At 41.6% G+C, this 23,906-nt stretch overlaps 1 protein-coding gene across 4 annotated transcripts in view; it reads left to right on the top strand.

Moving 5' to 3' along the window:
• Window positions 1-23,906, top strand: part of PRDM2 (PR/SET domain 2) — a 133,053-nt gene that overhangs the window by 4,869 nt on the left and 104,278 nt on the right. For all 4 annotated transcript variants that reach the window (XM_061383218.1, XM_061383220.1, XM_061383216.1 and 1 more), the window contains exon 2: window positions 12,810-12,883. In XM_061383218.1, the coding sequence (XP_061239202.1) occupies window positions 12,875-12,883 (9 nt within the window). In that variant the 5' untranslated portion in view covers window positions 12,810-12,874. The remainder of the gene's footprint in view (window positions 1-12,809; window positions 12,884-23,906) is intronic.

The raw sequence follows: 23,906 nt of genomic DNA, 5'->3' as shown, positions 1-23,906 counted from the left end.
CTAAATATTTCCCATTCCATGAGATTTGTTTTCGGGACTTTGCCATCATCCTGAAAGGCCTAATATTAAAGTATACCTAAAAGAAGGAATTTTAAAAAGGAAGGAGTCTTAGGACAGATGTGTGAAGCTCTGTTACCTCTTGTTAGAGGTTGTTGAGCAGCTCAGTTCCCTCGTTTTGGGAGATGAATATTGTGTCAGTGCAATTCTCTGATAATAGAGTGCTGCCTTGATATACAGAATGAACTATATCCCAGGTGTGTTCAGGGACGGCATTATTTCTGGCAGTGGGAGGGGTAGGACAGTTATCCTCTCTCTCCTCTTTGTATTTGAAAGTGAGTACAGTGATTACCTCTATCTTTTATTCAGGTATTTTAAGATGAACAGATGAATATGTGAGCAAGCAATTTGAGATTCTTTAGGTTTTTCAAAAACAATACTAGCATTTTGCTTAAATTTTTTTTTAAAAGGTTTTTTTTTTTTTTTTTTTTTGAGGGATGTGGTTGTTCTTTAGTCTATAAGTCACTTCTGACTCTTTTGCAACCTGTGTACTGTAGCCCGCCAGGCCCCTCTGTCCATGGCATTTCCCAGGCAAGAACCCTGGAGTGGGTTGCCATTTCCTTGTCCAGGGAGTATTCCCTACCCAGGGATCCAGCCCACATCTCCTGCATTGGCAGGCGGATTCTTTACCACTGAACCACCAGGGAAGTCCATTGAAGGCTAATGTGGCACAAGGGTTTCTTGGAAGAGAAATTCTTCCAGGTTATTTCTGAGTCCTAAAGTTTTTTTGCTTATCCCATCCTCCCTCTACTGAACATGGTGAAAGGGGAAACTTTTTTCCTACTTTATTCCATGCCTTTCACAAAGCCCAGTCCTTTGTTTTCTACACTCTTGCTGGGTATTTTTTCCCTTGGGATTTCCTCTGTCTCTGGGTCTTTCCCTGGTGGCTCAGAAGGTGAAGAATCTGCCTGCAATGCAGGAGACCCAGGTTCAATCCCTGGGTCAGGAAGATCCCCTGGAGAAGGGAATGGCTACCCACTCCAGTATTCCTGCCTGGAGCATTCTATGGACAGAGGAGCCTGGAGGGCAACACGACTTAGCGACTAACATGCTTTCCTCTGTCCCTAGGCACCCCCTTGTGGCTGAAGACTTCTAAATCTCAGTCCCCCTCCTTGAAGACAGTCTGTGCTGGGACTTTTTTTCCCGTTTGATGGTGGTTTTCCGTGGATGTCTGGCCCCTCTTCTCAGGGTCTGTAAAATGGAACTCGCCACCTTCCACTTAAATGCTACCTGTACTCCTGGCTTATCTGTCTTTAAAATACACTCATTCTTCTTGCAGTCACATTCCAGATTTTGTTGAACTCATCTTCACCATCTCTTTTTACCTCCTCTTAGGTTAGAAAACACATTCTGTTCATTCTTCCTCTGCAGCGTTAGTCACATTTTTCGTTTCTTTTCTGCTATCATCAGGGTTTCAAAGGTTTATTGCTTATCATCCAGATTCTTAGCCGGCTTGCCTGGCTCCAGTCTTTCTGGCTGCCCTTTCCTCTCCTGCCTCCTCACTCTTAACCTGTCAGTTTAACCTTCCTACACTGTTAGGCCTCACTTGGTTTGTGGCAGTTCTCAAACTTTCTGGGCCGTGTTACCCACCCCAGGGCAAAGCTGCCCTCCTGATGTGCAGCCCTGGAAGCAGGCTGTTTCCCTGGGCTCCTCCTGCCCACATGCGTTCACTGGCTCTGTTTCTAAGAAAATCCTTGTTTCCATCTTTCTCTAAAGGCCCTCAGGACTTGTGTCAGGAGGGGACTGGGTGGATACTGACTTCTCCTTCACTATCTTTGAGGAACATTTCCTACAGGTCAAGTTTACTTTTAACCTGGAATTCAGACACCACCCTTTATTCTGGGAAAGATTGAAGGCAGGAGAAGGGGATGACAGAGGACTGGTTGGATGGCATTACTGACTCAGTGGACATGATTTGAGCAAACTCCGGGAGATGGTGAAGAACAGGGAAGCCTGGCGTGCTGGCGTCCATGGGGTCACAAAGAGTCAGACACAGCTGAGCGACTGAACAACAACAGATGCCCCCAAGAACTGTCCCATCTGCAGTGGGACAAAACTGTGGAGCTCGGCACAGACCCTGACTAGAGGGGCACTGTTTGGCTTACTCCAGCCGCTGGCACCAAGAGGTGGTCCTTCATCCTCTGTGTCATATATTGAGTCCCCAGGTAAGGGGAGGCATTACTCTTTACCTTAAAATCAGAACCACTAATTATTTATTTTGAGAAAATGTGTTGTTCAGTTACTGAGTTGTGGAGAAGTTGAGGAAACATACTTTCCTTTAACAATAAAAATTCATATATGTATAAGAACTTTTTTTATAAATTTATTTTAATTAGAGGCTAATTAGTTTACAGTAATGTATTGGTTTTGCCATATATCGACATGAATCCGCCACGGGTGTACACATGTTCCTCATCCTGAACCCCCCTCCCACCTCCCTCTCCATACCGTCCCTCCAGGTCATCCCAGTGCACCAGCCCTGAGCATCCTGTCTCATGCATCTAACCTGGACTGGCGATTCGTTTCACATATGATAATATACATGTTTCAATGCCATTCTCCCAAATCATCCCACCCTCGCCCCTCTCCCACAGAGTCCAAAAGACTGTTCTATACATCTGTGTCTCTTTACTTAAACTGTAGAGCAGTACACAAACATCACTCTGCAAACAGTTTTTGTTGTTGTTATTTAGTCGCTAAGTCGTGTCCAACTCTTTTGCGACCCCATGAACTGTAGCCTGCTAGGCTCCTCTGTCCATGGGATTTCTCAGGCAAAAATACCGGAGTGGATTGCCATTTCCTTCTTCAGGGGATCTTCCCAACCCAGGAATCAAACCCAGGTCTCCTGCATTGGCAGGAGGATTCTTTACCACTGAGCCACCGGGGAAGCCCCTGCAAACAGTAGGTGTTGCTGTTACTTTATGCTGTTAAGACTAGAAATAGTTACATATTTAGAGGATAGACTCCAAACTTCAGGTTTCATTTAAAGCAGGAGAGTTGCTCCCTACCAAAATAATAATAAACTCTTGGGAGAAAATCTCAAGAAATACACTGATTGTTGACCCTGCCATCTTAGCAAAATATAGTTGTTACTCTTATCTGGTGTAACTTGTAATTTTGCTATAGGTTGTTCACTCACGAGTTTCAGAAATCTCCTTGTCATTTATGTGTAGTTTGTGGAGGGTGAGTTTTCCTATATACTTGATTGTATGGGAGAAACCAGAAAGCCTCTGAGCAGCCACTTGTAAGATGACTATATTGACGCTCAGGTTTGAAAAGATGCGTACTTGAGTGGCAAGACCATTTCCTCACAGTACTGAAGCTTTCGTCCCCTTCACAGAAAATTCACAAGTGTTTTGCAGGGTTCCTGAAAGTCCCTTAATTTTTAGTGTTCAATCACATCAGTTACATCTGCATTGGGAACTCCAGTGGAAGAATAGTAACTCAGGGGGGTTAATTGAAAGTTCATTTTATTTGGGGAATTGTGAAGTGAGCTGTCATGGGGCAACTCCTTGTAGAAAGTCTGTGTTTGAGTTGGAAGCTTGGCATTTGAGTGTGAGGAAAGAATCAGCTTAATTTTCTTTGTTCTTAATGCAACCAACATGGGAAAATGTTACAAAAGCATCATTTTATAGGAAATTCTTTGAGTTTAATGCTGTTTTGCAGAATATATGGAGAATACATAGTCAATAGTTGGTTAGTTATAATTTTCAGCAGAGAGATGGGAATTATAATAATGATCTTGAATCTGTGCATAGTTCTCATCAGACAGCAGGGACTGGCTAGAAAGCACTTGTAGAATTTTTGTAGAAACCCAAAACAAAACCTAAAAGTTTTGATGTAGTAAATTACATGTTCAGCATAATATAATGACATAGGTGTATACATTTAATCAAAATCATAAGAAAGTGAAAGTTGCTCAGTCATGTCCGACTCTTTGTGACCGCATGAACTGTACAATCCATGAAATTCTCCAGGCCAGAATACTGGAGTGGGTAGCCTTTCCCTCCTCCAGGGGATCTTCCCAACCCAGGGATCGAACCCAGGTCTCCCACATTGCAGGTGGATTCTTTACCAGCTGAGCCACAAGAGAAGCCCTTTCACTTTCGAGTAAGAGAGTGCATGTGATAGCCATCCCTAACATTACCAGGTAAATGATAAATAATCAGCACTTGCTATATATTTATTGCTGGCTCTTTATTAGTGAATGCTTAGAGAGGTGTTTCTTGAAAATTTTCCCTTATATTAAAAAAAATTTTTTTTTCAAGTAAAGGAGAGAGATTCTAGGGGAAGAAAAGGCCCCTGCTGCTGCTGCTGCTGCTAAGTCACTTCAGTCATGTCCGACTCTGTGTGACCCCATAGACAGCAGCCTACCAGGCTCCCCCATCCCGGAACACTGGAGTGGGTTGCCATTTCCTTCTCCAGTGCATGAAAGCGAAAGTGAAGTCGATCAGTCGTATCTGACTCGTAGCGACCCCATGGACTGCAGCCCACCAGGCTCCTCCGTCCATGGGATTCTCCAGGCAGGAGTACTGGAGGGGGTGCCATTGCCTTCTCGTACCATAGTCTAAATTTGCATTCATATTACTCTCCTAGTTTATCTGCTGGTCTCTTATTAAATATTCTACTATGGTATTGTTTAACTTAGAGATATTTCAGACAAAAGTAATCAACCTCATCCCATCAGAGCTCTGTGGCTCTAAAGCCATTCGAAACAGCAGACCTTCTCGTCTTCCTCTCAGTTCTGGGGGAACTGTGTTGTCAATATCAAGTTCTCCTGTGTTGTGTTAGTTGCTCAGTCGTGTCTGACTCTTTGCTCTCTGTGGACTGTAGCCCACCAGGCTCCAGTGTTCCTGTACTTTCCCAGGCAAGAATACTGGAGTGGGTTGCCTTTTCCTTCTCCAGGGGATCTTCCCAACCCAGGAATTGAACCCAGGTCTCCTGCATTGTGGAGAAGGCAATGGCAACCCACTCCAGTGTTCTTACCTGGAGAATCCCAGGGACGGCGGAGCCTGGTGGGCTGCCGTCTATGGGGTTGCACAGAGTCAGACACGACTGAAGCGATTTAGCAGCAGCTCCTGCATTGTCGGCAGATTCTTCACCATCTAAGCTACCAGGGAGCCCGTCAAGTTCTACCTGGAGTAAATTCTTTAAACTCTGCCTCCTTATTTAGGTTGGTTGTCAGGACATTCTGCTCTATGAATTTGGGGACTCAGGCCCTGGGATATTTGTCTGTGGTTTTCAGGGTATCACTGAGGAAACCAGTTTATTGAAATGGGATAAATTACTGATTTATTTGTGAGCATTAAGTTCTTTATATCTCTTAATACACACTTGAGTTTGGGAAATTCCTCTCTTGATGTGCTGTTATACTGTTGCTTTTGCCTTGGCTAGAAATCATTCTAGAGGGTGAGAGGCATGAGCAGTTTTAAGCTGTAAGAGTTCATATTGTCCGATTTACCAAAGGGTTATTACCTGATAGCTCAGTTGGTAAAGAATCCACCTGCAATGCAGGAGACTCTGGTTCGATTCCTGGGTCTGGAAGATTCTCTGGAGAAGGGAAAGGCTACCCATTTCAGTGTTCTTGGGCTTCCCTGGTGGCTCAGCTGGTGAAGAATCTGCCTGCAATGCGGGAAACCTGGGTTCGATTGCTGGGTTGGGAAGATCCCTTGGAGAAGGGAAAGACTACCGACTCTAGTATTCTGGCCTGGAGAATTCCATGGACCGCAAAGAGTTGGACACGACTGAGTGACTTTCACTTCACTCAGGGTTGCCAAATCTTTGTTGTATTCTCAAATCTGTTTTTTTCTCTTCACACACACACACACACACACACACACACACACACCCCCTAATAAAAGTGATAAACATACCAGTTTTGATTTTTCACTTTAGCTTATTTAATTTGGTGACATTGTCTTTTTAAAGTAACGTTGGTATATTTTTCAGTGTGAAACTAAATGTTCTGGATGAGTATTCCAGTGATATGTATAATTTTAGAAAAGGAAAATGAATGACTTCATTTAGCAAATTCCTAGGCAGATTCAGTATTTATGAATTATGTGATTGTTCTAATCCCCAAGAATGGATGCTCGATGTTTTTATGTTGATAGCTAGAGTTTATAAATTGTAACTTGGTGATTCCATTCTTCTGGTAGGAATTGTGAATGGTAGTTTTTGATAGTACATTAGCTGTGTTTGTTAATGAAAACTGCCTTTGAGAAGTTGGCATGCTTTGGATATTTTAATTATTTTTCTAAAAGTTTCTTGGGACTGCAAGAATCTTTTGGTCAGAGAAAGTTAAGATTTACAGTGTAAATCTGTAAATCTACTTTGCTAAAAGGTTGATCATCTCAGTGTTTGCCACAATGACATTCATTTACCATGAGAGATCTACTTTATGTAGTGATTAGTTTTAGAATTATTTTTCTTTTCTTATGTAGGTCATAAACATTCCAAGACTTCTTTTACACAATGATATTTTTAAAACTTTTTTTTCTTTTAGTCCATGTTTCCATATTTTTGATTTTTAAAATTTTGCTGCGGTCATGCCAGTTCTCTTATTTCTGTTTTACTATTTGTCCATAAATTGTGTGTTGCTTTCTGAGTCTTGAAAGTTCATTTCTTCTGAGTCTTGATGTTGTTGTTCAGTCACTAGGTTGTGTCTGACCCTTGGACTGCAGCATGCCAGGCTTCCCTGTCCTTCACTATCTCCTGGAGTTTGCTCATATTCATGTCCATTGAATCAATGATGCCTTCCTATCATCTCATCCTTTCTCGCCCCCTTCTCTTCCTGCCTCAATCTTTCCCAGCATCACAATCTTTATGAATCAGCTCTTCCCATCAGGTGGCCAAAATACTGGAGATTCAGCTTCAATATCAGTCCTTCCATTGAACACCTAGGACTGATCTCCTTTAGGATGGACTGGTTGGATCTCCTTGCAGTCCAAGGAACTCTTGAGAGTCTTCTCCAACACCACAGCTCAAAAGCATCAATTCTTCGGCATCAGCTTTATTTATGGTCCAATTCTCGTATCCATACATGACTACTGGAAGAACCATAGCTTTGACTAGACAAAGTCAGCAAAGTAACATCTCTGCTTTTTAATATGCTGTCTAGGTTGGTCATAACTGGTTAGTTGCTGTCATGTGAAATGAGCGCAATTGTATGGTAGTTTGAACGTTTTTTGGCATTTTCTTTCTTTGCGAGGCATTTTCTTTCTTTGTGATTGGAATAAAGACTGACCTTTTCCAATCTTTATGTTACAATGTGGAATTTGTAATCTAAGAAAATAATTTTAAAGTAACATTAGTTAATAATTTATTTTCCAAATAGCTCCCCAAACCTAAATTGAATCAAAAGAAAAGACCCTTATGCTGGGAAAGATTGAAGACAGGAGGAGAAGGGGATGGCAGAGAATGAGATGGTTGGATGGCGTCGCTGACTTGATGGACATGAGTTTGGGCAAGCTTCAGGAGTTGGTGATGCCAGGTGTGCTGCAGTCCCTGGGGTTGAAAGAGTTGGACAGGACTGAGTGACTGAACTGAACTGAATATCAGTAACTTACAGGTGCGTTTCCCAGGTGGTGCTAGTGGTAAAGAACCCGCCTGCAATGTAGGAGACATAAGAGACACTGTTTCGATCCCTGGGTGGGGAACGTCCCCTGGAGGAGGGCATGACAACCCACTTCAGTATTCTTGCCTGGAGAATCCCATTGGCAGAGGAGCCTGGCAGGCTACAAAGTGGGGTCGCAGAGTCGGACACAACTGAAGTGACTTAGCGTGCACATAGTGAATGTGCAAATCAAATATTTATATTCCTAATTCTTTGCCCTTCCTCTCAGACTTAGACTAGTCTTAAAGAATCTGCTATTGCTTTTTCTTTAATGGCTTTTCATATTGTTTTGTAGGCTTTACAAGTCTACAAAGGACAGATACAACAGTTTGATGTGTTATATGTAGTGCATTAATGTTAGTCTGTGTCTTTCTTTTGTTTGATCTGCATTATCTCAGATGATGTGATAGAAGTATGGCTGGGCCTGCAGGGATGGTCTGACCCTGGAACTGCCTGTTTGTATGGGGTTTCCTGCATATTTCTAGATTTTCTGGTCTCTGGCTACCGTGTCAGATGACAGCAGCTTAATAGTTGTTCAGATTGTCTTAATCTCCTAAGGGACCAGTATTTGAATAAAGACCCTCCTAATTATTTTATTGTTGCTGTATTCATACTGATTATATATAGTTAAATCATCTTTATGATATTACTAAATTAAATATTTGTACAGATGATTTATCCTAGAATTTGGAAGCAGTATCTTTAAAAGTTAAGTACATGTATGTTATTAAAACCTTTGATCAGTAAAATCAAGATCGAACTTTTAGTTTTCTAAGAGTATGTGCTGTTAGTGAAGTATATTTGGTGGTCGAAATTCACATGCTCTAAATTTGTGAATCTGTCTAATGTAGTTTATCTGAAAAACATCAGCAGGTGGAATGGAAGGAAATGCAGACATTTTAAAGAAGTTTTGGTCAGGCATAGAAATCCAAACAAGAAACTAAGAATCTGTGGTCCCAAAAGTCCAGGATTTTAAGTTTTTCATTATTTACTACTGGAAATTTGGAGGCACTTAATTATTGAGCATTTTATTTAAAGTTTGATAGAATTCCTCAGTTTCATTGGTAGGTGTGGAAAGATTCCTCTCGGCCGCTATACTGGTATGATTGATACTTGCAGTTACCTTGTTTGATAAAACACAGACCCTGAGATAACTGTGTTAGAAAGGTAGGTATATAAATCAGTGCTGTTAAAGTCAACACTGAATGTAAAAGTTATGTAGAACTGCCATGCACTTCCACAGGGGTTTTGCAATCCTGGAGGAATTTAGGGAAGTTATTCCAATAACAGAGTTTAGAATCTATAGTTGCTTTAAAATGTATTATCATGGTGCAGCTAGTACATGATTACTACAGTTCAGAGGTTCTCCACCAGAAGGGGATGTGGGGATGTGTGGCTCAGAGGGAGCTGCTGGCATTGATTTCGCAGTGCAGAGCTAAGTGGCCTTAATGAAAGGGACAGTCTTGCACTGGAGTGAGTACTCAGCTCCAAATGCAGTGGTCCTGTGTTGATAGACACTGCCAAAATCTTAGTTCTTTTCTTGTAACATCTCTTGTTTTTAGTATAGTTGAATATCCTAATTTAAAATATCATTTGAGAAGTCAGTGTTAGATTGCGATGTTTTTCATTATTGTAAAATATTTTAGATATATAATCTGATAATATTGTTAGTCAAGAGAGAGAAAGAAAAAAAAAAAGAGGGTCTTGTTTTTAGCAATTAGGATTAGAAGTGATAGAGAGGAGGGTCCAAGCATACAGCATCAAGAATAAATAGTGAACCCTTAAAGATGTTAAGGTCTCTCTAGTTTTTGGAAAGAAATGATATTGTTGCTGCTATTTAGTCGCTAAGTTGTGTCTGACTCTTTTCGACCCCATGAACTGTAGCCCACCAGGCCCCTCTGTTCATGGGATTTCCCAGGTAAGAATACTGGAGTGGGTTGCCATTTCCTTCTCCAGGGAATCTTCCTGACCCAGGGGTTGAACCTGCATCTCTTGCGTTGGCAGGCTGGTTCTTTACCATTGAGCCACCAGGGAAGCCTGAAGAAAGGATGCTGCTGCTGCTGCTAAGTCGCTTCAGTCGTGTCCGACTCTGTGCGACCCCAGAGATGGCAGCCCACCAGGCTCCTCTGTCCCTGGGATTCTCCAGGCAAGAACACTGGAGTGGGTTGCCATTTCCTTTTTCAGTGCATGAAAGTGAAAAGTGAAAGTGAAGCCGCTCAGTCATGTCCTACTCTTAGCGACCCCATGGACTGAAGCCCACCAGGCTCCTCCATCCATGGGATTTTCCAGGCAAGAGTACTGGAGTGGGTTGCCATTGCCTTCTCCGGAAGAAAGGATGAATGCCATCTAATTTGGACAGAGAAGGAATAGGCAGTATAGAAAATCAGATTATTATTAACTCATGTAACAATCTGAATTACAAGTTTTTCATTAAAAAGTTGAGATTCATTGAAATAAATGAAAGAGTAAGATGTTTTAAGTACTTTAATATTTTAGCTCTTCATTTTTAGATGTCACAGTATCTGAGTTGTTTGGTTTGTGCCTGTGAGCTGGCAACTATGAAAGGGGAGGAAAAGGGAGGGAAAATGTATTAAATAAAGAGGGAAAATAAGTGAAAAGCAGATGGAAAGAAGGAGATAGCTTCTCAGAAAATGGCTGCTGTATCCTTCCATGTCCTTAGGATGAAAACCCTGGTGTCATCTTTGACTTCCTCTTTTTTTTTCATACATGGCAGCAAATCCTGGGGACTCTATTTTAAAAATAGATCAGGATCTGCCGACTTGTCACATCTCTGCTGTGTGGGCCAAGGCCCCATCATCTCTTGCCTAAATGGGGACATTAGCCTCTTAAGAGGTCTGCTTGCCTCCACCCTACTCCCGTATAGTCTCCTGTTAAATCTAAGACACGCCAGGTCGCTTCTGCCACCGTAAGCCTCCCAGTGGCTTTCCATCTCTGGATGAAAAAGCTGTAGCCATTCTGGTGAACGGTGCTTACCTTGCAAAGCTTATGTTTCAATCTGTCTCTCCTGTTCCCCACCCCACTCTGTGCCATTATGTCCTGCACTTGGCCTCTCGTCTGCTGTGTACAGTCTTCCTCCTCATGATGCTTTTCCTCCCTCCCTTGTTGACTCTCAGCTCCTCACCTGCTTTCTCAGTGAGGCCTTCTCTGACCATGTGATGGATTCACTGGCCAATGTTGAGATAGAGATTATAATCCTTGTCTCCCTCTCCAGGTGCCTGTTTTCCTCTAAAGCACTTTGATTATCTGACATACTACATGTTTTGCTTGCTTATTTGTTAGAGGGCAGGGATCTGTCTGCTCACTACTCAAAAGTAGAGCCTGGCATGTAGTAGGTACAAGGTGAGGCAGGACTAAAAAAGCTGGTGAAATATGGTTCAGAAGCCATAGCAGAAACCAAAGTTACTGAGTAATTTTAGCTTCCTTGAATCTCTGTCATTAGTTGAGAAACTAACCTTGTGAAAATTAACTGAGCTGGTTTATGTGATGGTAGCCCAGAGCCTGCTTGTCTTAGAAGAAGCTTCCTAATGATAATCAATGATTCTTATGAGAAGGAAAAGACGGAGCAAAGGAGATGGTAAAACATCTTTCCAAAGATCTTTCTCATTAAAACATTTGCATTTTACTACAGGGGTTTTTTCCTTCCCCCCCAAAGCTAGTTCTTCATGGCCAGTGTTAGTAAATCCATTTATAAAAGTGTAGTGAGAGGGTAGATGAAATCCCTGCCGTTTCTTTCACTCCTGGGTGCCTCAGGTGTCACCAGGGCCCTCCTGGTGGAACTGAATAGCCATAATAGAAAAGGCTTAATTTCAGTGAAGAATATGTATGCTAAGGAAGGACATGTTAAATGTATGTGAGAAAGATGCTGAATATTATAAAGTTAAAGGAATGAACTTCATGGGTTAATTACCAGTTTTCTGAAATCATATTCACTGCATATTTACTTCTGCAGAGTGTATATTGATTTGGCTAGCACAGAGCTTTCTAACAAATTGCAAGTTGTCAAATACATTACCTGTGCCAGTTATGAATAAAAACTAGTTCAGGTGACTAGGCCTTAACTTAAATATAGTGCCTTTGATTGTTAAAGGTGTTCAGGTGAGTGTGGCTAAAGACCTCAAGGAGAAAAACCTGAAATAATCCTTATTAATGAAACCGGGAGAAATATCAAAGCACTGTTCTTGATGATAGGGGGCAGGCAGTATATTTTAGGATGAAGAATGTCCCTAAGTTATAATTTCCTGGGGTATTAGCAGTTAGAACATGAAGTACAACGTAAGTCTTGTGACGTCTAGGAAAGAAACATGAATGTAGGTAAATCCGTGAAGAAATAGAATTCTATTTAATGATGTGTATACATGCATGATGAAAACAAGAATATTACAGTGGCAGTGCTACTCTCATGATTTCCATGTATTATGAATGACTCCTAAGACAGAAGGTTGCAGAAAGGACCGTCTTCAGGGATTGTTCTTTAGAAACAAGTATGTCATTTGCGTTTGCAAGAAATAATTCTGTCTTTCCATTCCTATACTATGAATAAATTGAAGAAAAATTTTAAAGGAGTAATTGTAGTTCTTTCCAAACAGCTTTTATTAAAATATTTGCATTTTACTACAAGGTTTCCAGTCTTTTTCTCAAAGAGAAATCTCCATGGAAATGTTAGTAAACTCACCCTTTCTACTTGAGGAACTTGAAAAACAAAATAATGTATAGGGGTCTAATTGTGTTTGTATTCAACACAGTATTGATATAAGTCAAAGAAGAACCTTTACATCGCTTAATAAATTACTCAGCACTGCTTTGTGTTTCTACTAACAAAGCTAATTTATTTCTTCTTAGGTGTGCTTCAGTTCCAAAGCAAAAATCTGATGTCATTCTAATGAGTCTGCTTTCAATTGTAGAGTACAATGAAGCCCCAGTAAAGGGTAGTAAGACATCTATTTTATCGTAGATAATAAATCTGCAAAGTAAGTTCTTAGCGTAGATTGAAGTTGATCTAGCATGGAGTTGCTTTATGAATAGTCCTTTGAGCAGACTCTACAGTTCTGTATGTGGTTTTAAATCACTGTAAATTTGTAGGCAGGTACATATCACAATTGTCTGTTTTTCTTTTTAGGGCTCATGTAATCAAAGAAGTTTCTTTGTTGTGTGTATCTTTTCAGAACACAACAGGAATTGAAAATGAATCAGGTGAGTTTAAAAATAAGAATTTATACAAATACATTATCTAGATGTTAGTCCAGTTCTTAATTTTTAAAAGATAGTAACACACACCTTCATTCCTCCTAGATTTTCCTTTCTGTTGCTTAACAACATTCGTTAGTTCGTCATTTTCATAGTGTGTGTGTTTGTGGAATGGAGTGTGCATTGTCTTGCGTGAGTTGGTGTTTCTGTGGCATCTTAGGGCTTCAGTTCAGGCTTCCTTTTTCTTTGCTTTCCCTGGTGTTATTTTGTTTTTGTTTCGAAGCTTATTAAGCTTCCATTTTTAGTGCTTTTTATTTTGTAATAACTCGTTGGTTGCAAGGAGAAGATTGAAAGTTATTTTTAGAGACCAAAGCTAAATGGGAAACTTTAAGCCTTCTGTCCTTTAAAAACCAATTTAGAATAAAAACAAGAGGATGGATATTGAAACATAAGATGTGTTTCTCCCTACAGGAGGGTGTGGGGTTACCTGGAGATTAAATAATTCTGTAGCCTTAAGGGAGTTCTGATAAGTAGAACCAGTTACGTAGATTTTATATATTCTAAAGTAGGATTCTTGTTTTCTAGTCTTAATATCTTTTCACTTGCAGTTACAGGAATGTATGGATATTAGAAGCGTTCTCTCTTGACATCTTTATAAAACTTTTTTTTTTTAATATGAAGGAAAGAACTTAAATATGTGAAGTCTGTAATTTTTGGTGCTTAGCTTAAAGCTCTCAGGCTTGAAAACATTTTGTACTCTTTATCAACTGAAACTTCAGACACCTTTTTTATCCTTTACAGGTGCCTCTTGCTGGAGATCACAAGTCCAATTTCATTAGGTGACCAGGTTTAATACATTCAGGTCCTCTGTTGGGATTGAGAGATGTGAAATTTTTGGAATGGATTCTTTTGATTTCTTTTCATTACTTTCTTTATCAAAAATTTGTTGATTTTAATGCAGAGGACCATACATACATCATAAAAAATGAATCTGGCGAACACATGGGCACATGGTTTCTATTATTCTTAAAGCTTGCAGATTTACTGACATGCTTTTGAAGGCAGATTATTTTTGAAATGGTGAGATGGGGGAGGGAAAAAGAGAACAGAATGGATTTTTTTCATAGTCACTGTTCATCAAAGTTCTGTGCATATACATGTCATAAAGTTCATTTATTTTCCTCTTTTAAGATTGAGTCTTAATGCTGACCTTGTCTCCTCATGGAACTTGCTTTTCCACTGTCTCAGAGCTGTTGTTAGAGGAGCCTTGGTTCTGGACTGGAATGATGGTCAAAGCTTCCAAAGCGGAATCGAAATATTGATGTCACTTAGGTGGCAGCACTCTTCAGCGCCATTTATTTCAGGTGGCTAACCGTACTAAGCTAGTAATATTTTATTTAAAGCATATTTAGACCTGTGTGACACCTCACACTTTTGCTTTAATATTGCAGTTATAGCAGAAGAACTTGCATTTAAGGAAAGTCCACATGCCTTTCAAAGAGTTGGAGCAATAACCAGTTCTTTTTGGCTTTTTGACAATTTCTTGTAGAGGACTCCCTTTGATGCCAAATATCAGTGGGAAAGGGTCCTCTTATGTTTCTAATGGCTAGTGCATTTCTGATTTGGGTGTAACTTTAGTGGTCTGGTAGTGATGAAACTTTTATTTGGATTATAAAAATGTCCACTTTTTATAGTAAAATTTTCAGCATCTTTAGTTATATTTTTATTCTTTGAAGAGTATTAGTCTCATGATACTGAGACCTGATTATTATATCATGACATACAATCTGTGAGTATTTTTCAACAACTGTCCCATCTCCATGATTTTTAAAAATTATGAATTGTTTCAGGACATTTGCTGTTTTTCCCTTTTGTGTTTATTTTTATTTTCAGCTACTGAAATTGAGCAGTAAGTGCCTGAAAAGCCTCAAAATAACTACACAAAAATTTAGATATTAAGCAAGTTTTAACTTGAACAGGGTTAATTTTTAATGAAAATCTTGATGATGACTTTAGGGTTAGATATTTCTCTCTAGGGCCTGGTCAACATTGCTTTGGTGAATCTTATGGTTGGTATCTAAGTTTCTAAGACAATATCATGGAGTCTGTTATTTATACATGCCTGACAGCTGAGTGTTAGGGACTGAAGGATCCTCGGAGTCAGCATACCATATTGTTTACAAGTGAGTCCTTTAGAAAAAACCACAAAGTCCAAAGCCTCCTGGCATTTTAAGCACCGACTGTTGAAGCAGTGTTTTGAACTGCTGTCTTATCAATCAGTATTCCAAGGCGTTGCAGGTGTAGCAGGCCAGGCTGTATCTCCACCCTCAGCCCTGGGATCCACAAAGCTCTAGGCCCACATGCTCTTTGCTTATTTTCTCTTTCTGTCTGTTCTCAGCACTTAACCTTTTCTTACTGTCTCTTATCTTCCTAATTTAGAACCCAGCCTTTCCAGCCACTGTCTCCCCTCACTCTCCATTTTCTTTTCTTTCTACTTTCAAATCATAGATACCTTTGCTTGCTTCACTATCATTCCACACCCATCCCTGTTAACTTTGAGATGTTCCACAATTCTTACCTTTTCCTAAATTTTTCTAGGAGAAACCAGAACTTTATAAATGGCTGTCCCAGAGTTTAGAATGCTTTACTTTCTAGAACATCCAGGGCCACCAAGTTCCATAATATAAATATGTTCATAGTGGCTTAAAGTAGATGTGCTAAAGTTTAATGCCACTTGCTATCTAGTGAGTACTTAATCAACATGCCAGGCACTGTAGTGTGTGTTACATATATATTATCTCAACTCAAGTCTTTGCAGCCACTGTATGAAGAGTGTGGTGGTTTGGTCACTAAGTTGTGTCCAACTCTTGTCTAACTCTCTAGGAAGAGTAGGTATTATAAGTATTTTATGGATGAGGACATTAAGGCCAGAAGCCCATGATCTCTCACATAGTAAGTGACAGAGCTCTGAGTCACACCAGGCTGGTCAGATTCCACAGCCCAGGTTCTTGATTCCCATGCTATACTGCTGTACTGGTCAGGATGAGCTGTGTGATGCTGTACTTACAGACAGGCAGCTCCAAAATCTCAGCATCTTACACAGCAACTGTTGATTTCTTGTTCTTGCTAACATCCAGTGTGGATCTCAGTTCAGTTTCAGTTCAGTCGCTCAGTCGTGTCCAACTCTTTGCGACCCCATGAATCGCAGCACGCCAGGCCTCCCTGTCCATCACCAACTCCCGGAGTTCACCCAGACTCACGTCCATCGAGTCAGGGATGCCATCCAGCCATCTCATCCTCTGTCGTCCCCTTCTCCTCCTGCCCCCAATCCCTCCCAGCATCAGAGTCTTTTCCAATGACTCAACTCTTCGCATGAGGTGGCCAAAGTACTGGAGTTTCAGCTTTAGCATCATTCCTTCCAAGTAAATCCCAAGGCTGATCTCCTTTAGAATGGACTGGTTGGATCTCCTTGCAGTCCAAGGGACTCTCAAGAGTCTTCTCCAACACCACAGTTCAAAAGCATCAATTCTTCGGCGCTCAGCCTTCTTCACGGTCCAACTCTCACATCCATACATGACCACAGGAAAAACCATAGCCTTGACTAGACGAACCTTTGTTGGCAAAGTAATGTCTCTGCTTTTTAATATGCTATCTAGGTTGGTCATAACTTTCCTTCCAAGGAGTAAGCGTCTTTTAATTTCATGGTTGCAGTCACCATCTGCAGTGATTTTGGAGCCCAAAAAATAAAGTCTGACACTGTTTCCACATCTATTTCCCATGAAGTGATGGGACCAGATGCTGTGATCTTCGTTTTCTGAATGTTGAGCTTTAAGCCTGCTTAAGAACCAAGGATGACCGAGGCTTTGTGTCAGTACACATGTCTTTTACTTAATTGGCCAAAGTTACTCCTATGGCTACATCTAATTTAAAACTCAAGAGGGGAAAGCAGTGCAAACCCGTCACATGTTTAGGAGGAGAAGAGGACTATACTCTTTAGGTAGAGCCCCAGTGATTTCCCCTGCTTTATCGAGATATTATTGATGTATAACGTTGTGTGGGTTTAAGCCCTAATGGTTTAATACAGGTGTCTTGATGACTAACTTATTGAGTCACACAGTTTTTTTTAAGAACCATTATATAACTCATTGTTATGAATATATGAAACTTTCTGTCAGTATAATAGATTTATGATTTGCTATTGTTTTAGTTGCTGTCGTGTCCAACTCTTTGCGACCCCATGAACTGTAGCATGCCAGTCTTTTCTGTCCGTGGGATTTTTGAGGCAAGAATACTGGAGTGGGTTACCATTTCCTTCTCCAAGGGATCTTCCCGACCCAGGGACCTAACCTGCGGCTTCTGCCACGTCTCCTGCATTTCAGGTGGATTCTGTACTGTTGAGCCACCGGCAGCAACTTAATATATTGATCAGTCATTCACGGTATTGTCAGTAATGAGTAGCAAAGCAATTCAGCCTTCCAAACTTGTTCTAAAATTTTACATACTGAAATAAGCTTTTAGTCACTGATGCTGCAGATCCAACTCTTAGAATTGTGATAGGCTGTCAGAATAATGGAAAGATCCAGAGTGTATTACTTTAGCTATTCTGAATGTTCTCTCATCCCCTCTTTTGTCCTGCATAGACTGCATCCCATGTGTTGTGAATTCTGCCTGCAGGGAACTAGACAGGCAAGGGCTATGCTTTGTAACTTATCTTCTCTTAGAGGAAGACAGTTAAAAAGCAGGATGACAAACAAGATAATTTCAGATAGTGAAAAGTGCTGTGAAGACAGTGAAATAAGGTAGTGTTTATATAGAATATAAAGAATGGTGCGTGACAATGGGGGAAGGTTCTCTGGATTACATGGTCAGGGAAGGCTGTTCTGAAGAACTGATTAATAATAGAACAGAGACTCAAGTAATAACCAGGAACCAGACGTGTGTAGCTCTGGGGAAAGAAAGTTATTGGCAGTGTGAACAAATAGTGAGTGCATAGACGGAAGGTGAGAATGAGCTTGCTAGTTCAAGGAACAGAGAGCAGCCGGGGCTGGTGCTTGGTGAGCCTTAGGGACTTTGGATAGGATGAAGTTGATGTGAGAGGTGAGGGCCAGTTCTGTAGGGCTTCCCGGGTATTTTCAAATGGTAAAGAGTCTGCCTGCAATGCAAGAGACCTGGGTTCAATCCCTGAGACAGGAAGATCCCCTGGAGAAGGGCATGGTAAACCACTCCAGTATTCTTGCCTGGAGAATTCCATGGACAGAGAAATCCAGTGGGCTCCAGGCCATGGGGTCACAAAGAGTCAAAGATAACTGAGTGACTAACACTTTCACTTCACTTTTAAGAGCCATGAGAAGTTATCTTTTATTCTGAATGCAATGAGGGGGCCTTCTCTGGTGGCACAGTAGATGGGAATCTGCCTGCCAGTGCAGGAGACATGGGTTCGATCCCTGGTTCAGGAAGCCACATGCATCAGAGCAACTAAGCCCATGTGCCCACAACTACTGAACCTGTGCTCTAGAGTCCAGGAACCATAGCTACTGAGCCCATACACCTAGAGCCCCTGCTCCGCAATAAGAGAAGTTAACGACAGTGAGAAGCCCGCATGCAGCAACAAAGACCCAGTGCCAGCAGAAGTAAATACATTAAAAAATAAATGCAATGGGAAGCCACCGGACAGAGACATACTCTGATTTCCAGTTTTTTAGAATGTCACTTTTCCTGCCCTGGGGAGATGAGACTGTTAGCGGGCAAGAGTGTGCTAATATGTTTGTTCACTGCTGCTGCTGCTGCTAAGTCGCTTCAGTCGTGTCCGACTCTGTGCGACCCCATAGATGGCAGCCCACCAGGCTCTCCATCCCTGGGATTCTCCAGGCAAGAACACTGGAGTGGGTTGCCATTTCCTTCTCCAATGCATGAAAGTGAAAAGTGAAAGTGAAGTCGCTCAGTCATGTCCGACTCCTAGCGACCCCGTGGACTGCAGCCTACCAGGCCCCTCCGTCCATGGGATTTTCCAGGCAAGAGTACTGGAGTGGGTTGCTATTGCCTTCTCCGTTTGTTCACTATTAATACCATACTTGAGGACGGTTTCTTCAGCTGGACAGCCTAATGGACCTGTCAGCCTTCTGAAAGAGGGCACTTTTAATGTGTTTTTGGAATTGTTTGACTGCTGTTCTCTTGCAAAGATAGTGTATGTGATTTTCTTGTTCTTTGTCTTATCTGCTTATCCTTTCTGCAGTTTCACTCATTCCTTAACCAAGTACAATTTAATGCTATTTCAGGAGACTGAAGCTCGTTTTATTTTTTTCCCCCAGCATCTAGAACAGTAACCAAGAATATTGTTTGCAAGTCTAAACAAAGAAGAATTGTTCATGGAATTTGAGTGTTTTAATACTCTCTGATTCAGATGTTTTTGCTGGTGACAATTGCTGTGGTGATTAGTATTAGTCTGTTGTGCAGGAATATGTGAATATTTTTCAAGGTTTCATAGTATTGTGAATATACTATGTTGTGTACTTAATATTAAGGGATATTGAATCTGAACTCTCCTGTCACCTACTGCTGTTGCCCCGCACCCGCCCCCCCGCCCCCCGCCCCAACCTCCACCCCAGTGCTGGTTTTGGTCAAATCGATATGTAAGAAACAAGATGCTTTAATTAAATAGGTTAAAACTGATACAGTGACTTGCAATCAATCTCTGGGTGAAGTGTATAAAAGGAGTTACTGATAGAAATTTAAGTGAAATGTCAGTAAAGCTTGTTTCTTCTTATACTTTTAAAAATAAAGACATTAGTATGAGACGTCACATGCAGTCTTATGTAATAGCAGCCAGTGCCACTGCTCTGCTATGTACTAAACCCAGTGACTGTTTATCTGAGACTGTGGAGAGAAGGTGGAGCAGACTGATTCCAGGCCACATGTGGTATTGGATCAGACCTGTGGTCATTGTGAGGACCAGAGTGGACTTTACTTAGGGAGATGGGACATTTTTGGAGGTTTTTGAGCAAAATAATGCTTGACTTGGGTTAAAGAAAAACCTTGAAAAATTTTTTCTATGGCATTGACATTTTTTTCTTTATTTTCTTTTTTGTTGTTGTTTAGTCACTAAGTCACATCTAACTCTGTGATCCCATGGACTGCAGCACATCAGGCTCCTCTGTCCTCCTCTGTCTCCTGGAATTTGCTCAATTCATGTCCATTAAGTTGGTGGTGCTATCAAACCATCTCATCCTCTGCCGTCTCCTTTTGCCTTCAATCTTTCCCAGCATCAGGGTCTTTTCCAGTGAGTTGGCTCTTCTCATCAGGTGTCCAAAGTATTGAAGCTTCAGCTTCATCAGTAGTCCTTTCAATGAATATTTAGGGTTGATTTCCGTTAGGATGGACTGGTTTGATCTCCTTGCTGTCCAAGGGACTCTCAAGAGTCTTCTCCAGCACCACAGTTTGAAAGCATCAGTTCTTTGGCGCTCAGCCTTCTTTATGGTCTAACTATTACATCCATTCATGACTACTGAAAAAAACAAAATTTTGACTATATGGACCTTTATTGGCAAGGTGCTGTCTTTGCATTTTCATAGGCTAAGTTTGTCATAGCTTTCCTTCCAAGGAGCAAATTTCATTTTAGCATGATTTAAAGAGAGAGTGTAGGATTCACTTAGTTATTTTACTTTAAAATCAACTTTAAGGTGTAATTTATGTATAGTAAAATATACTCATTCAAAAGAGTGTTGACAAATGTTCACACTCATGTCACTATCCACCACTCTCAATATATAGGGCGTTTCCATCACCCCCAAAAGTTCCTTCTTGCTGCTCTGCACCCCTCGGCCTCCACCCCAGGTGACCACTATCTTGCTTTCTGTCCCTATGGTTTGGTCTTCTTCTGTTCAAGACTTTCAGGTAAATGAAATCATATAGTGTATGTTCCTTCGTGTTTATCTCTCTTTGGTCAGCATATGTTTTTTAGATTGATCCATTTGTTCTGCATGTTAATGGTTTATTTATTCCTTTTACAGGAAATCTTTTATGGGAGACCATCTAACCATCTAGATAAATCTGTTTGTAATATTTCTAAAGATTTGGTGAAACTGTGGGATGGCTGCTATCTTTCATTTTCGATGTCTCTCCTGCTTTTTTTGTAATCCTAAAAATATGTATGGTGTAAAATATCAAAACCACTTTTGCGTTGTAGCATATCATTAATTTAGAATTTTAATTTTTGTAGGTAACTCTAAATACCAGTTTGATGTTAAAGACTTAAAAAAGCCTTCCAAGTAAAGTGATTCCAATCCGTTAAAAAAAGCCTTCCAAGTAAAGTGATTCCAATCCGTTATAACTTGAACCTCAATTAGAGAACGTGTAGTTCAGGCAACTAATGCATTGAATGATGACAGCACTTAAATCTCACTTTGAATCATGTATTCTACTAGGTAAATAGCAATTTTTATAAAATCCAGGACATTGTTTTTTGGTTAGAAAATGTTAGGTTATTTCTGGAATTTGAAAAAGAAATTAGCCACTCGAACAGCATTTCCTTACATAACTGTGGAGGAAACTATGACAGAAGGCTTATCTTCTTGTTCAGATGTTAATACTTCATTAGAGAAGGTTACAGGGTGGTTCAGCTCTGCCTCACCTTTGCTGTCCTGTGACTCATATTTCTCCTTCAGTCCTGGCTTTGCCTCTCCAGCTGTCTGAACTTGGGCAAGTCACTGCCTTCCCGGTGTTTGTTCTCACCTGTTAAATAGGGATAGTAGTGGTTCCCGTCCCATGTGGGCAGGAGTAAGCAAGTAGTAAATGTGAAGCACTGAGGCTTTATCACATCTTGTCACTCCCCTGCTCTGAACCCTGCAGCACCCCGTGCTCTCCAAAGGCTGGTCTCTGAACCCAAGGTTCTGCAGCATCTGGTGGCGGCCGCCTCTGCTTTCTCCTGGCTCACTCTGACCTGACCTCTTTTGGTTCGTAAACTTGCCAAAGCCTTTGTCTCCTCAGGATGTTTCTCTGGAATGCTTAGTCCTCCCACATGGCTCATTCTCATCTTTCAAGACCAAGTCTCTGTATCATTTTCTCTGAGATGTGCCTGCCTCACCCCCAGCTACCCTAACTAAAACAGAGTTCCCTTCTTATCTCTGATTATCACAATGAGATGATTATCAGAGTTCACTGGTCCCAGTGGGAACTCCCCACCAGTCTCCTGCATTAGCCGGTGGGCAGGACCCTGCCTCCTCCTTGTTGCTTTCTTCAGTTCCTAGGGTAGCTGGTGCCGGCACGAGGGGCACCAATTGGAAATCTGTTGGAAAAGTGGGAATTGCTGCGCTATTTCAGGTTTAACGGATGGGCAGTGGGCATTGGAGGGAGGGATCAGATACAGCAGATTTTAAAGGCTCACCAGCAGTCTTTGACTCTTGACCTCCCTCCGTTCCCTGAGCCTTTTCCTGGCCTTTCTGACACCACGCCTGCCTTTGGGATGTCTTCGTCTAGGTCTCCTCTGCTCCTTTGACCCTCAAACAGTGGTGTCCTGAGGGCTGGTCCTCACCATTGTCTTGCTCTCTGCTCCCTAGTCTCATCCACTTCCTTGGACTCTGTTACCAGCTGAGTGCGTCTCCTCTTAAAGCCATCATGGCTCCGGTACCTCCTGGCACTTGACTGTCAGACACTTGTTTGTTTGACTGCTCGCAGTGACCACTGTTCTGAGCTAGGCATCTTTGCTGGGCTCTGGGTGTGAGGCAAGTGAAACAGACCTGCGCTGTGTGTTTGGGACCTGTTTGCTAGAGAGACCATAAACCAGGCCAGACTGTAAGTGTGTCAGAGTATAGTGTGCAATGAAAGGCAAGAGTGGGAAGCAGGCCTGATAGGGACCCTGCTGGGTAGGACTGTGGGGAACAGGCTTCCTCTGGGTAGGGAGGGGCGTAGAGTGTACACACACACACACACTCACACACACACACACTCCCTTGGGAATCCCCAGGCCTTTTCTGAGATTGCAGCAGCTCCACCATCACATACACATACACACACACATACACACACACACACACACACACACTTGTTTGGGAATCCCCAAACATTGCTGAGATCGTAGCAGTCCCACCATCTGGGGCTTAAAAGCAAAGGGTAAGAACTCTGTTTTCCTTGTCCATTCTTACAGGAGCCCAAATGGGACAACAAGCTGTTGCTTTTAATATACCTCAGTTTGTTCTAGTCTCTTTTACTTGTTCTTCTTTAGTGATTAGCCATGAAACCCTTCAAAAAAGCCAAACCCTTGTGCCTGTAGGGGAACAGCCCCTCCCATCGTACTTAGGAAGCTGCGGGGGGTGAGGGGGCCTGACTGTGTGGCTGCGGCCTCCTCCCTGATTCTCTTGTCACCACACACTCCAGTCCTCTGCCTCTTGGTCCTGAGCTAGGAGGTACCAGAAGGTCAGGGGTGGTCTTCCTTAGTCCAGCCATCCTCAAGATTTTTGTTTATGTCGATTATGTATTTAGATATTTCCTGTGAAATTGAAACAGGTTTTAGGGAGAAATAGATTCACAGGAAATTGTAAAAGTATTAATAGTAGAGCCTTGTGTGGTCCTTTGCACTCAGCTTCCCCTGATGGTAATGTTTTTACTCTAGTGCAGTATCAGCACCATGGAATCAACATGGCCCGGTGATATTAGTCAGACTGTAGGCCTTATTCGTGACTCAGAATATTGAAAACACAAGGTTAAACAATTGCACATTCCATTAGCCAGTGGAATGATGACATCATCATATGTCAAAGGCTCCAGAAAATTCCCCTGTACACACCTGAGAGTCAGAAAGGCAGGTGACATCTTAGTATGATTATAAAAATGGCCCTGACCGTATGGATGCCCAAAAGGGACTTTCCAGGCATCTCCGGGTTGCAGTGATGGTTTAGTAGTGAAAATGTGAACACCTGTATGGGTTTACTTTGGCTCCATGACTCTGTGATTTGGGAAAATTACTTGACTGGGCTCCTCTGAGGCATGGTGTTTGAGAGTCTTGCCCCTGAAGCTGACTGTTGAGGTTTGAATCCTA

Source organism: Bos javanicus, chromosome 16, assembly GCF_032452875.1.
Source record: "Bos javanicus breed banteng chromosome 16, ARS-OSU_banteng_1.0, whole genome shotgun sequence".
Taxonomy (NCBI): Eukaryota; Metazoa; Chordata; class Mammalia; order Artiodactyla; family Bovidae; genus Bos; species Bos javanicus.
Note: the sequence above shows the minus strand (reverse complement) of the source record. Positions and strands in the feature narration are given on the sequence as shown.